Source organism: Vigna umbellata, chromosome 9 (assembly GCF_029865625.1).
Source record: "Vigna umbellata cultivar VRB3 chromosome 9, Vumbellata_1.0, whole genome shotgun sequence".
Classification (NCBI taxonomy): Eukaryota; Viridiplantae; Streptophyta; class Magnoliopsida; order Fabales; family Fabaceae; genus Vigna; species Vigna umbellata.
This window is the reverse complement of record NC_142173.1, coordinates 26,793,706-26,805,211: the sequence shown is the minus strand read 5'-3', so window position 1 is coordinate 26,805,211 and position 11,506 is coordinate 26,793,706. Positions and strand designations below refer to the sequence as shown.

General features: G+C 32.0%; 1 protein-coding gene across 1 annotated transcript; it reads left to right on the top strand.

The window, feature by feature from the left end:
* The first annotated feature begins 2,910 nt into the window (after window positions 1–2,910).
* On the top strand, window positions 2,911–10,836 carry LOC124822417 (NEDD8-activating enzyme E1 regulatory subunit AXR1-like). Its single transcript, XM_047294414.2, has 15 exons — window positions 2,911–3,166; window positions 3,961–4,133; window positions 4,212–4,375; window positions 4,571–4,681; window positions 5,007–5,086; window positions 5,448–5,598; window positions 5,671–5,764; window positions 6,275–6,363; window positions 6,624–6,697; window positions 6,998–7,160; window positions 8,691–8,776; window positions 8,878–8,961; window positions 9,070–9,250; window positions 10,443–10,538; window positions 10,611–10,836. The coding sequence occupies exons 1-14, from the start codon at window positions 3,129–3,131 to the stop codon at window positions 10,524–10,526; spliced, it is 1,572 nt and encodes a 523-aa protein (XP_047150370.1). The 5' UTR covers window positions 2,911–3,128; the 3' UTR covers window positions 10,527–10,538; window positions 10,611–10,836.
* The last annotated feature ends 670 nt before the right edge of the window (window positions 10,837–11,506 follow it).

Here is an 11,506-nt window from a genome sequence, read left to right as displayed (position 1 = left end):
AATTTAGGTTGATGATGGAAAAATGGATTCGGTGATCCTGTTAATATGGATGGTTCTATGTTTATCTAACCTCTTAAGTTCCTAGTATGTTCCACTTTTGTTATTTTATGGATGGTTCAAGTATATTCGTATATAGTTTCATCATATACCACAACTGTGGTTGGAAAAGATTGATTATTGTGTAACTGAAAATTAAGTGATAAATATTTTTAAGAACGTGTTGAAAAATGAATTATTTTAAAGTTAAAAAGTATGTTTAGAAGGATAAAGTTTACCTCATAGAAATTTTAACAATTTGATTGTATTTTTGTAAAAATTTTATGGAATTAAATATTCTTTTAAAATATATAAATATTACAAAAATTGTATGGAATTACATATTTTTCAAAATATATAAATAAACCTTTATTTTACTGACGAAAACGTGTTTATTTTTGCTTATTTGTTTTCTTTTATTACATTAAAATATGTATAGTTTTATAATTTTATGAATAATTAATTACAAAACAAAAATGATACAGCTTAATGTGTGTATATATATATATATATATATATATATTAGTTTTTTAATTAATTTTTAATAATATATATATATATATATAATATAATTTTGTAAAAGTAATATTAAAATGTATATTTAATTATTTAAAATAATGAAAAAGTATTCAATTATTTATTCTAGTAAATAAATAAATGATTTTTAATTATTAAAGAATAAAACTATTCAACTAAAAAATATAATAGAAAATTATTAAATATTGCATCTCATTAATGATATTTTATGTGTTTCGGGCATACTCAAAGCACTCGAGATTGTGTTGAGGACCAGCGGGTTCGTTAAAGACTAGATGGGCTCATTGAAGACTGAATGAGCTCCCTAGTCGTCCTTATACTCCAAGTTATATTGTTTGTTCTGTCTCCTCCTGCTTCAAGCCGGACGGATGGACACCTGTCAAAAGCACTATGACATTCAAGTTAGTAATTAGTAATGTAACCAAGCGGTTGGAAAAGCAAGTAATGTGTGTATATTGTGCATCGTGCTCGTAAAGTCATATTTGGGAGCTTTATTTATACTAGTTGGTGATTGGCCTTTACCTTTCATAAAATCTAAATATAATTATAAAAAGTATAAAATATAATATAAATATAAATATAAATATAAATTTTAATTAAATATAATAAAGTATAAATTAATTTTTAATTTTAATTAAATTTAATGTAATAAAGTATAAATTAAATTTTAATTTTAATATTTACAAATAATATTTATGCGTGGAGACAAACAATATGATACCTATGGATATTAAAAATATACATTATCCGTTGATACTAATTATCTACTATTTTTAAACGAATGTTTATCGATACCAATACTTTTGTTATTCTTAAATTTAATACTTTTCCAATTTCACATGTATACAGAAGATTTATTTGTAGAAGAAAGGACACAATCCAACAATAGTATAAATCTAGCTCTTTCATAAAACATAATTACGTTTTCTAACTATACAGCAGAGAGTGAATCTTAAATTGTATTTGTTTTAAGATAATGTCTCTTTAATAAAATTATAGATTATAAAATTATAGATTATAAAATGATAAAATTATAGAATTATATAATTATATGTAGAATTATAGTATTATAAAATTACAAAATAAAAAAATTAGAAAATTGTAAAATTATAAAATTATAAAATTATAAAATTGTAAAATTATAAAATTATAAAATTACAAAATTATAAAATAATAAAATAATAAAATATAAATTATAAGATTTTATATAATTATAATATCATAAAATTGTAAAATTATAAAATTCTATAATTGTGAAACTATAAAATTTTGAAACTATAAAACTGTGAAATTATAAAATTATAAAATTGTAAAATTATAAAATTTTAAATTATGAACGTGTAGAATTATAAAATTACTAAAATTGGAACAAAATTATAAAATTACTAAAATTGGAATAAAATTATGAAATTATAAATTTTAAAATCATACAAAATTATAAAATATAAAATAAATAAAAAATCATGAAAGTGATCAGACTTAAATAAATTGAGAAATCAAAAACATCAAATCATCCTATTAAAAATATCCAAAAGTGTTGTAATAAACTACAAAAATTTAAGGGTTAAATATGTTTTTAGTCCTTGAACTATCAAACGATTTTGAGTTTCGTCCCTCTTCAAAAGGTTTCTTCATTTTCGTCCTCTTAATTTAAAAACTTGTATTTTTAGTCCTTAAAAACCGACGACGTTAAGTTTTTTGTGAGGTGACTAACAGTGAGTCTGATAACTATGTGCCACGTTGCTCTTTTTTTCTGACTGGTAGGATACTACGAGTGTATGAGAGGAGAAGAAAGACAGGGAAGCGAGACCAAATGATATTAACCGTTAAAGGTCGAACGATAGCCAAACGGAAAGGAAAAGAGGCAGGAGAACGTGAGGTCGAACGGTGGGAGAAGAGAGGTTGAACAGTATTAACTGTTAAAGGCCGAACGGTTACGGTTTAACGAGTTAGGAAGGAGCTTTACGTTACACGTACTTAATTTGATTTGAAAAAGAAAAACAACATGACACATAGTAGTCAAGGAAGGTGACATTATACGTGGCTCGCCGTTTGTCACCTCACAGAAAACTTACTAAAAATATGAGTTTCCAAATTGAGAGGACGGAAATGAATAAACTTTTCCTAAAGGGACGAAATCCAAAATCATTTGATAGTTTATGTACTAATACCATATTTAACCTAAATTTATCATAAACTTAAATTAAAATATTCAAATTTATTAGACTTAAAATATAATTAAGTGTTGTAATAATTAATAATTGTGATTAAATAAGTATACATACCTTACATTACATACCTTTCTTCTTCTGTTCTTGCATAATAAAAAAAAAGTGATTCAGAATCTGAGTATCTGTTCAACTTGAAATCGCACGACGTCGTCTCTTGAACGCGTGGCATCAAGTTTCCCTTTTCCACTCGACAAACTAAACTGAAACTGATACACTGCGTTCGTTGTAAGCAAAACAAACTACTACTCTCAAGTACCAAACAAATAGCAACTGAAAGAGTGAGGAGAAAAAAAAGAGAGAAAAAACAAAGGTCTAAATTCAGCAATGGCAGAACCTAAGGTTAAGTACGATCGCCAACTCAGGTACTCTCGCCATTCTCTCATTTACCTAAATTTCCACTTCGCTTTAACCCAACCTTGTTCTTTTGAAAAACCTAGCGAATTCTATGGCGCGGAGAACTAATTTTTGGTATGAGTACGGATTCTCTTATTGTGGTATGCGTCAATTGATCCGCCTGTTAATTAGTTGAACGAGTGGAGTTTTTTGTTTTTTGTTTTTTTTCAAGGTGTGTGAATTTGGGTGATGGTGTTACGGCTGAAGGTCAATTTGGTGTTTTTGTTTTGGTACGGTGTTAGGGGTTTGGTGATTTGATTAAATGTAGTGAACTATTGATGAACTCGTTTGCTGTGTTTGGATAGATGCATCTTAGAATGGAGCTGCTTTTAATTTGCAAAAGGCAGAAACTAGTTGTCATTATGTTTAGTGAAATGCTTTGATGTTTAGTGGCAGGAAGAGAACTGTTTTTCTCATTCTTGTGCTTCCTTTGTTGTGAACTTTGTCTGTGTGCTTGTGTTTTATGTATTTAGATCTGAAATTAGAATCTTAAGGTAGTTTGGTTTGAGAAAAGGTATGTTGTTTCATTTTCTATTTTAAGTTTGTATACGAAATAATAGAAACTGAAAATAATAGAAAGTTTTTCACTCTTTCTTGTACATAAAAACAGGAAATGAAGTGAAAATATGGTGTCATTTTAGTAATTGAAGATTTAAATAGAAGATTGTGTTTGTCTTGCCAATTTCTATTAACTTCTTTGGGGCCAGTCTTGGAGACATCTCTTGATCTTCATCCATATTTCATTATTTATTTGAAAATGCAGAATATGGGGTGACCAAGGACAAGCAGCCCTCGAGAAATCTAGTATTTGCTTACTTAACTGTGGCCCAACGGGTTCTGAAACGCTGAAGAATCTTGTTCTTGGTGGGATTGGAAGCATCACTGTAGTTGATGGATCTAAAGTCGAAGAGGGCGACCTTGGAAACAATTTTTTGGGTACAGCAACTTGCTATTGTACACTGGTTATTGGTTTCTGAAACTCTCTTTGGTCTTATTTTATTCTCTTACTTGTAGTGGACGAATTAAGCCTTGGAAAGTCAAAGGCAAAATGTGTTTGCTCATTTCTTCAAGAGCTGAATGACGCAGTTAAAGCTAAGTTTGTAGAAGAGTCTCCTGAAACATTGATTGAGACCAATCCATCATTTTTTTCTCAATTTACTTTGGTTGTTGCCACTCAGGTATGCTACTATAATGCGTACATCTCCTATGAAATAAATAATTGGAGTTTGTATGCAAACATAATTGTTTGCCTATGTTCATAATTCCGATTTTTCATGTAACTTTCTCATTGAAAGAAAGCTATCAATTCATCAATTGACAATATATCTTCATTATTCAATTAAAGGTAATTTTTCTCTTTGACAAACTTTCAGCTCGTGGAATATTCAATGATTAAGCTTGACCGAATCTGCAGGGAGGCAAATGTGATTTTGATCTTTGCTCGCTCCTATGGCCTTACAGGGTTTGTTCGAATTAGTGTGAAGGTAATTAAGTAAATGGACAATTTTAAATTCATTGTATTTTACAATGTTACAAGTTCAAGGAATGATATGACGCCTGGGGAAAATGAGATATTAATTTTATCACCAATTTAACTTTGATCTAATATTTTTGTCATAGAATTTAAAAAATATTGAATGTGGCCATTTGGAAAATGGTATTAAGAAGAGAAGGGAAATAATGACTGGGATTGCAATAGATTGACTGCAGTGAAATTTTGTTTTCTATTATTAAAGCATTTGTGTGTCTGTGAGCATCAACACAATTTGCGTGCTTTGGTTTAATAGCACTTTTTGTTGGATTTATTAGGAACATGATGTGATTGAGTCAAAGCCTGAACATTTCTTGGATGATCTACGTTTAAATAACCCTTGGCCTGAACTCAAGAGGTATAGAGTAGTTTTATCTTTCTTTTCGGCTATTTTTTTTCTATGCTAAGATAAGGGCAAGCCTTGGCCCTTGGTGCAATGGTAAGGTTACTGCCGTATGACCAGGAGGTCATGAGCTCAAATTGTGGAAATAGCCTCCAGAGTCTCCAGTATTGGGGTGAAGGCTGTTTACATGTGCCCTTCCTGGACTCCACTAGGTTGGACCCTTGTGCACTGCTCATTTTATGTGCTTGTATAGTAAGATCTGGTTTTTCCTTCATCAATGTCACTAGTCCTGTCTACCTAAGTAATTCCCGAAAAGCTGAGACCATAGACATGTTCCCCAGTTTCACTTTAATTTTTATTTTATGCTTATGCACAGATTTGCAGATGACATTGACTTGAATGTTCAAGATCCTGTGGTCCATAAGCACATACCATATGTTGTCATTCTTGTCAAGATGGCTGATGAGTGGGCAAAAAGCCATGGTGGTAGGCTTCCATCGACTAGAGAAGAAAAGAAGGAGTTCAAGGTTGTTTATCATTTAGTCTTTTATCTACTGTTGTTCTTGTTATATGATTAGCTTTGGATGTGAACTATGTAGGAGCTTCTTAAAGCTGGGATGGTTGCACAAGATGAGGATAATTATAAAGAGGCTATTGATTCATCATTCAAAGTATTTGCTCCCCGAGGAATTAGTAAGTAGATAATTTTAGATTGACTTATTTTAAATTTTTTCCTTTTTAATCTTCATTTCAAGAATCTCTCTCTGTCCTTTTGTTTTATTGGATAAGGAGCATGATTATGGATTTTTTTTGAGAGCTTGTAGGTTTAAATTTGACAGGATGCTTGGAGGCGGGACAAGAATAAAACAAAAGAAAATTATTTAATTTTTTAAATTTCAAGTGTTCTATAATAAGGTTCCAAAAATCTATATGTTGAGTTTTGCAATGAAGTTACTATAAACTTGTTTGTTGGAAAATTCTTCCGCTATGAAAAATGACAAATCCATACATTGCTTGCTATGAAGAATGTGTCCTTACCTGTCAAGGGTGGCGTTATGTGAATTGCTTTTCTTGTTTTCATTTTTTTCAATAAAAAAAAATTATTTTCATCTAAAACTAGAATAATTAGCTATTGTATGAACATTTACTTCTGCAGCCCAATAAAAAATATGATTTATTTTCTAATGTTTTGTACTTTCATAGGTATGGAGTTGCAACAGATACTAAATGATAGTGCTGCTGAAGTGGATTCTAATTCGTCAGATTTTTGGGTATTGGTGGCAGCTCTGAAGGTTGGTCCTTCTGTCACTGCAATACCGGCTTTGCTTCACTTGATGTGGAAAAAATCTTCTATATTTAAAATTATAATGTTTTTTATTGGATGGTAATTAGTTAGAACTTGTGAAATTGAAAGCTGGAGTAGTAACAGAAAGTTGTTACCTGTGAGTTTGTCGTAATTTACTGCTGTGAGACAACTGTTATTTGTGTTAGTGATCTTGATTGATTGCCTATACTTTGGTGATTTGATGGTACATTTCTCACCCTTTTGCAGGATTTCATTGCAAATGAAGGGGGCGGGGAGGCACCTCTTGAAGGATCTATACCGGATATGACTTCTTCCACTGAGTAATTAGCCAAAAACTTTACATATTTTCAGAGCAATTTTTATTTTCTCTAAAAAATAATGATCATTAGTGTTGAAAAATCATGATAGAATATTTACATTTATTTTATAGCAGTGTATGGGCAACAAGATCTCTAATTTAGAGGAAATAATATATCCTCTACTTTTTCTAATTAACATAATAAACTTACATAAATCAATTTCTGTGCTGTCTTCATGCATATAGTTTCAGCCAAATATCTCTGGTTCTTTCCTTTTGAACAGTTAGTTTATTTAACTGAGATATCTTGATGTTCCTGCAGGCAATATGTGAATTTGCAGAATATCTATCACGCCAAAGCTGAGGCTGATTTTCTTGTAATAGAACGTGTAGCTAGAGGTATATTGAAGAAGATTGGTAGAGATTCGAATAGCATTCCAAGGTCAACGATTAAAAGCTTCTGTAAAAATGCAAGAAAACTCAAAGTAAGCTTGTGAACTTTCAGATCAGATTCAATTTTATATAGCTAATAATGATTGTGAATGATCTCCATATTTTTGAATGATGATTTGCTTCAATCTGTCTAGCTATCACATCACCGTCTTAAAAGGTCTTTGCTTATCTATATATAATGGACAATTGGCTAGTTTAAATAAACTTCATAACAAGCACTTTCTAGAGAGAAATATAAAATGAATCCAAGAAGTAAATTGACTATATTTCTCATGTCATATATAAGTTAAAATCAACTTATGTATTTTAACTTCTGCAGAGGCTTCTTTGTCTAACTTCTCTATAAGCACCTATTAATTTAAAGAGTTTGGCATTCTCTTCTTGGAATAGTCTTAACTATTGTGGATTTTACTTATGTGGTATACCTCACTGTCTTTTAACTCGCGATACCCTACTGTTTTCTTCTGGTGTTGCTAACGATTGCCTTAAGGGAACCAAGGGTGTATTAGTAACTTATTTTTGTGAAATTATCCACTCCCTTAGTGGCTTAACCAATGTTCTGAAGGCATTTGTTAACCTACTGAACTTTAAATGAAATAAGATGATATATAACCTACACATGCTTTTTATTGTGCAATTTAGATTAAGCGAAGGCTTCTAAGGAATTCTCCAAAGGGCTGCTTATTTGCTTTCATCCGTTTGCTGCAGTAATCTAATTTAGTTAGATTAAAATTTTTTAAGCTGGCTCAAAATGAATTAAGTATTAGTTAGGTTCTATTTAATTCCATCACTGCTCATTCTGGTTCCACTCAATGGCACTTTGGTGATTCTCTGATCCAATTTTCCTTACACTCTAAGAATGTGGCTATTTTTTTAAAAAAATTTGTAGCTCTGTAGAATGAACATTCAAAATTTTACACTATTGTTTATTTTCTTGGGACCAAAAAGATCGATTGAAAATTCCACCAAGTTCTTGTTAATGGTAGAGTATTATTTCTGTCATTATTGCTCTTAATGAATCATGGAAGTTGGGTATATTCTGTGTCTATGATTGCAAATGTTTATTTCTCCCTCAAAGCTTCTTTTCCCCCCCTTGTCTAGTATGTAGTGCAATTGTGTTATGAACCCCAAAATATTAAAGGCAGCAGATAAGGAAAAGAGGATTGTATTAAGTCAAGTGAGTATCGATACAATCGTTATTCCACTATTTCATAAAAGTGACAAAACAGAAATAGAAGGGAAGTCTATCAGAGGGAAAGAAGGATTTCATGACAGAGAAAAATCCAGTAGTGGGAAGACGTTGCCAAGGATCACCCCTTCCTCTGCCCATCTCCTTTTCCTTTTATTTCCTCATTTTCTCTTCACCTTTAACAACTACTTTTTGATACAGTCACTCTTTTTTGTCACGTGGGTTGCATTCTTTGCCTCATTTTCCTTATCATTCGGATCTAATGCCATCTGACCATCATGCTGAGTCACTGATTTTGAATTGCATATGACAAATTGCACGATTGCACATGCCTGCAAAATCTTCTGTACAGATCTTAATTTTCATTTTGTAGGTTTGCAGGTACCGTCTAATTGAAGATGAGTTTAATGCTCCAAACTTACCTGATTTACAAAAGTACTTAACTGATGAGGATTCCAGGTTATGTTCATTTTATAAATTATGTTTCTGGATGGTTTTCATATTACAAATTAATCTGTGGAAATTTGTTTTTGCTGAAAAGCTGCTTTTTGTGTTTACAGCATTGCCATGGGAATTTATATTTTGCTTCGAGCGGCTGACCGGTTTTCTGCCAATTACAATAGTTTTCCCGGCCAATTTGACAGGTATTGATGCTTCACACTGTTCAGGGTCTAAAATCTCAATATTTTCCTGTTTTATAATGGTACTTATTTTTGAGATTGGCTTTTGCTTATTCGTTGATTGTCGTGAAGTGCCATGGATGAGGATATACCTCGATTAAAGAGCACAGCAATCGGCTTACTTAATGATTTGGGATGCAATGGCGCCACTTTGGCTGAGGACCTTATCAACGAGATGTGTCGCTTCGGTGCTGCAGAGCTTCATGCTGTTGCTGCTTTGGTTGGAGGAATTGCATCGCAAGAAGTGATCAAGGTTAGCTATTCTAGCTCATCCTGAAAAGTCTTGTTTGCAAGCTTTTTATCGTCTTGGGTTGTTTTCTTAGCCTGTAGTCAGAAAATTTTACATCCTCGTCTTGGTCCAGTCACATTTTATCTTCCATTAACCGAAGCCATGGAAGTTAACACAGGAGACACTAAATACAAATTACATGCTTAAAAATAAGTCATATAAACTCGGCCTTTTGTTGTATTTTTCCATCTTTTAAAATGATCCCTGCTTGAGCGAGGGAGGTTTTATAAAGAAAATTCTTTGTTCCAACACAATTCATCATAATGCATTCAAGGCCAATGATCATGGCCCGTCTTGGCCGGGTATTGTGTATCCAGATTCAGATACAAAACCAGAAAGCAGTATCCTTATTCCTGCTCAATGTCCTATTCACTGGACCCCAATTCAATATTTTATCAATGACCTGCTCCCGTATGCATAAAACCAAAATCTTAGGTGTTTTAAGAAAATAAAATGGAGTCCAAGAGTTACGATTGTGGATTTGGGCAATAACATTGCAATAATTTTATAAAAGCTCTGGACTACACAAAAAATATATGGCCCACATTTATAGTGGATGAAGTTTCCTGTTGATATTATCAGAGTTTAGGTCCGGAAGGTTGTTAGTGAGCAGGTGACGATGATAATGGATTCATACGAGGGGATCCATGCCATACATATTGGGAATGAGGATATTTCTCACTAACCTCCTTTAAATAATGTATGTGAAGGTGAACGCTACTGAAAAACTAAGAAAATGAGGTGTAGTGGTTGGGAACCAATGTAAAGAGGTTTATACTGGAAGCTAGATATAGCTGTAGTATGATAGGTAAGTATTCCTCAACGCATTCTCATACTCGTTTAACTTAAGCATTGAACTATAGATATGGATAATCACCTTATTGTTGTTTGGACTTAACATGCTACAATGGCACGTAAGCGTCGAATAGTTATCCATTTTTGTGGAAAATCAGTTTTTCGATTAAACATTCCTCCTCGATGCATTTGAATCGATGCTGTCGTTCACCGTATGATAATGGGATTTTGTAGTTTCAGGTAGTCATTGTCTTCCAAAATCGTCTTAAATGAATGTTCTAACAGCGGAAGTTAATTTTGTTTGTTCCTTTTAAGAATATTGTATTTGATTTGGGAATCATTTTATTTATGTTTCTGGCAGCTCATAACAAAGCAATTCGTACCAATGTCCGGAACCTACATATTCAACGGCATTGACCACAAATCACAGCTGTTGTCACTATAACTGCTTGTCATGGTAATAGTTGCTGTTTTCTTACTATTGTTCAATTTCGTATTCTCAACATAACTTTTAATGGTTCTGGCATAGATTTCTATTAGAAGAAGATTTAAGGGCTTGATGGAGCGGACAATCGTTTATCCTTTAATCTTGTGCGCACTACCGAGGGGTTTTTTGCTCGTTAGGTGGACAAAAGTGGATTTTGTTTTATACACAAATTTTGTAACCGGATATGGATGTCAGACTAACATCAATATTGGAAGATATTTATTTGCAAAATTTAAGTGCTCTCCTAATGAAATGAATTATTCGCCTACATGTTATCTAAAGTGTCTTTTTAGCTGCAGCAATAAGTATAATTGCCAGGTTGTCGAATTTTCATGCACAATACTAATTAAAACTTTGTATTCATCCGCTACAATCTGAAGCCCGAAGCCTTTTTTATTCATTCCTGCCAAAATAAATATATGAAAAATAGTAGATAAGAAAAGGGAGTCTATTGGAACAGAACAAGAGCATGCTCATTTCTATATCACTAAACAAAATGGCAGATGTAACAATCCACCCGTAATCTAATTTTAGTAGTATGTTTCATTTTAATAGTATGTTTCAAGTTGCACTTAATTCTAATTTTAATAATCATGTTTTATGGTGATATTTCTTTAGCTTGGATTCCGAACGTGATTATTAAATCATGAATACTCATTCATTCATTCGCTACTATCTTTTATTACGTATCGGTTTTCCTCATATATAGAGGAAATCGTTTTATAAGGAAAGAAAAAAAAAATGAAAGTAAACGTTATATTCAGTCAATATACTTTCTACCCTAATTTTAAAGTTTGTAAAGTAGAAAATGGGATTTTGTTTTTCAAATAAAAGGGGCGGACCCTTTTTAATGCTTTAGCCGCTGATGGGCTTTGAATGGCTAAATATGGTTCTTTCTCTTCGAATTTGCTTCGCTCGAGGCGTTTAAATGCAGGTTA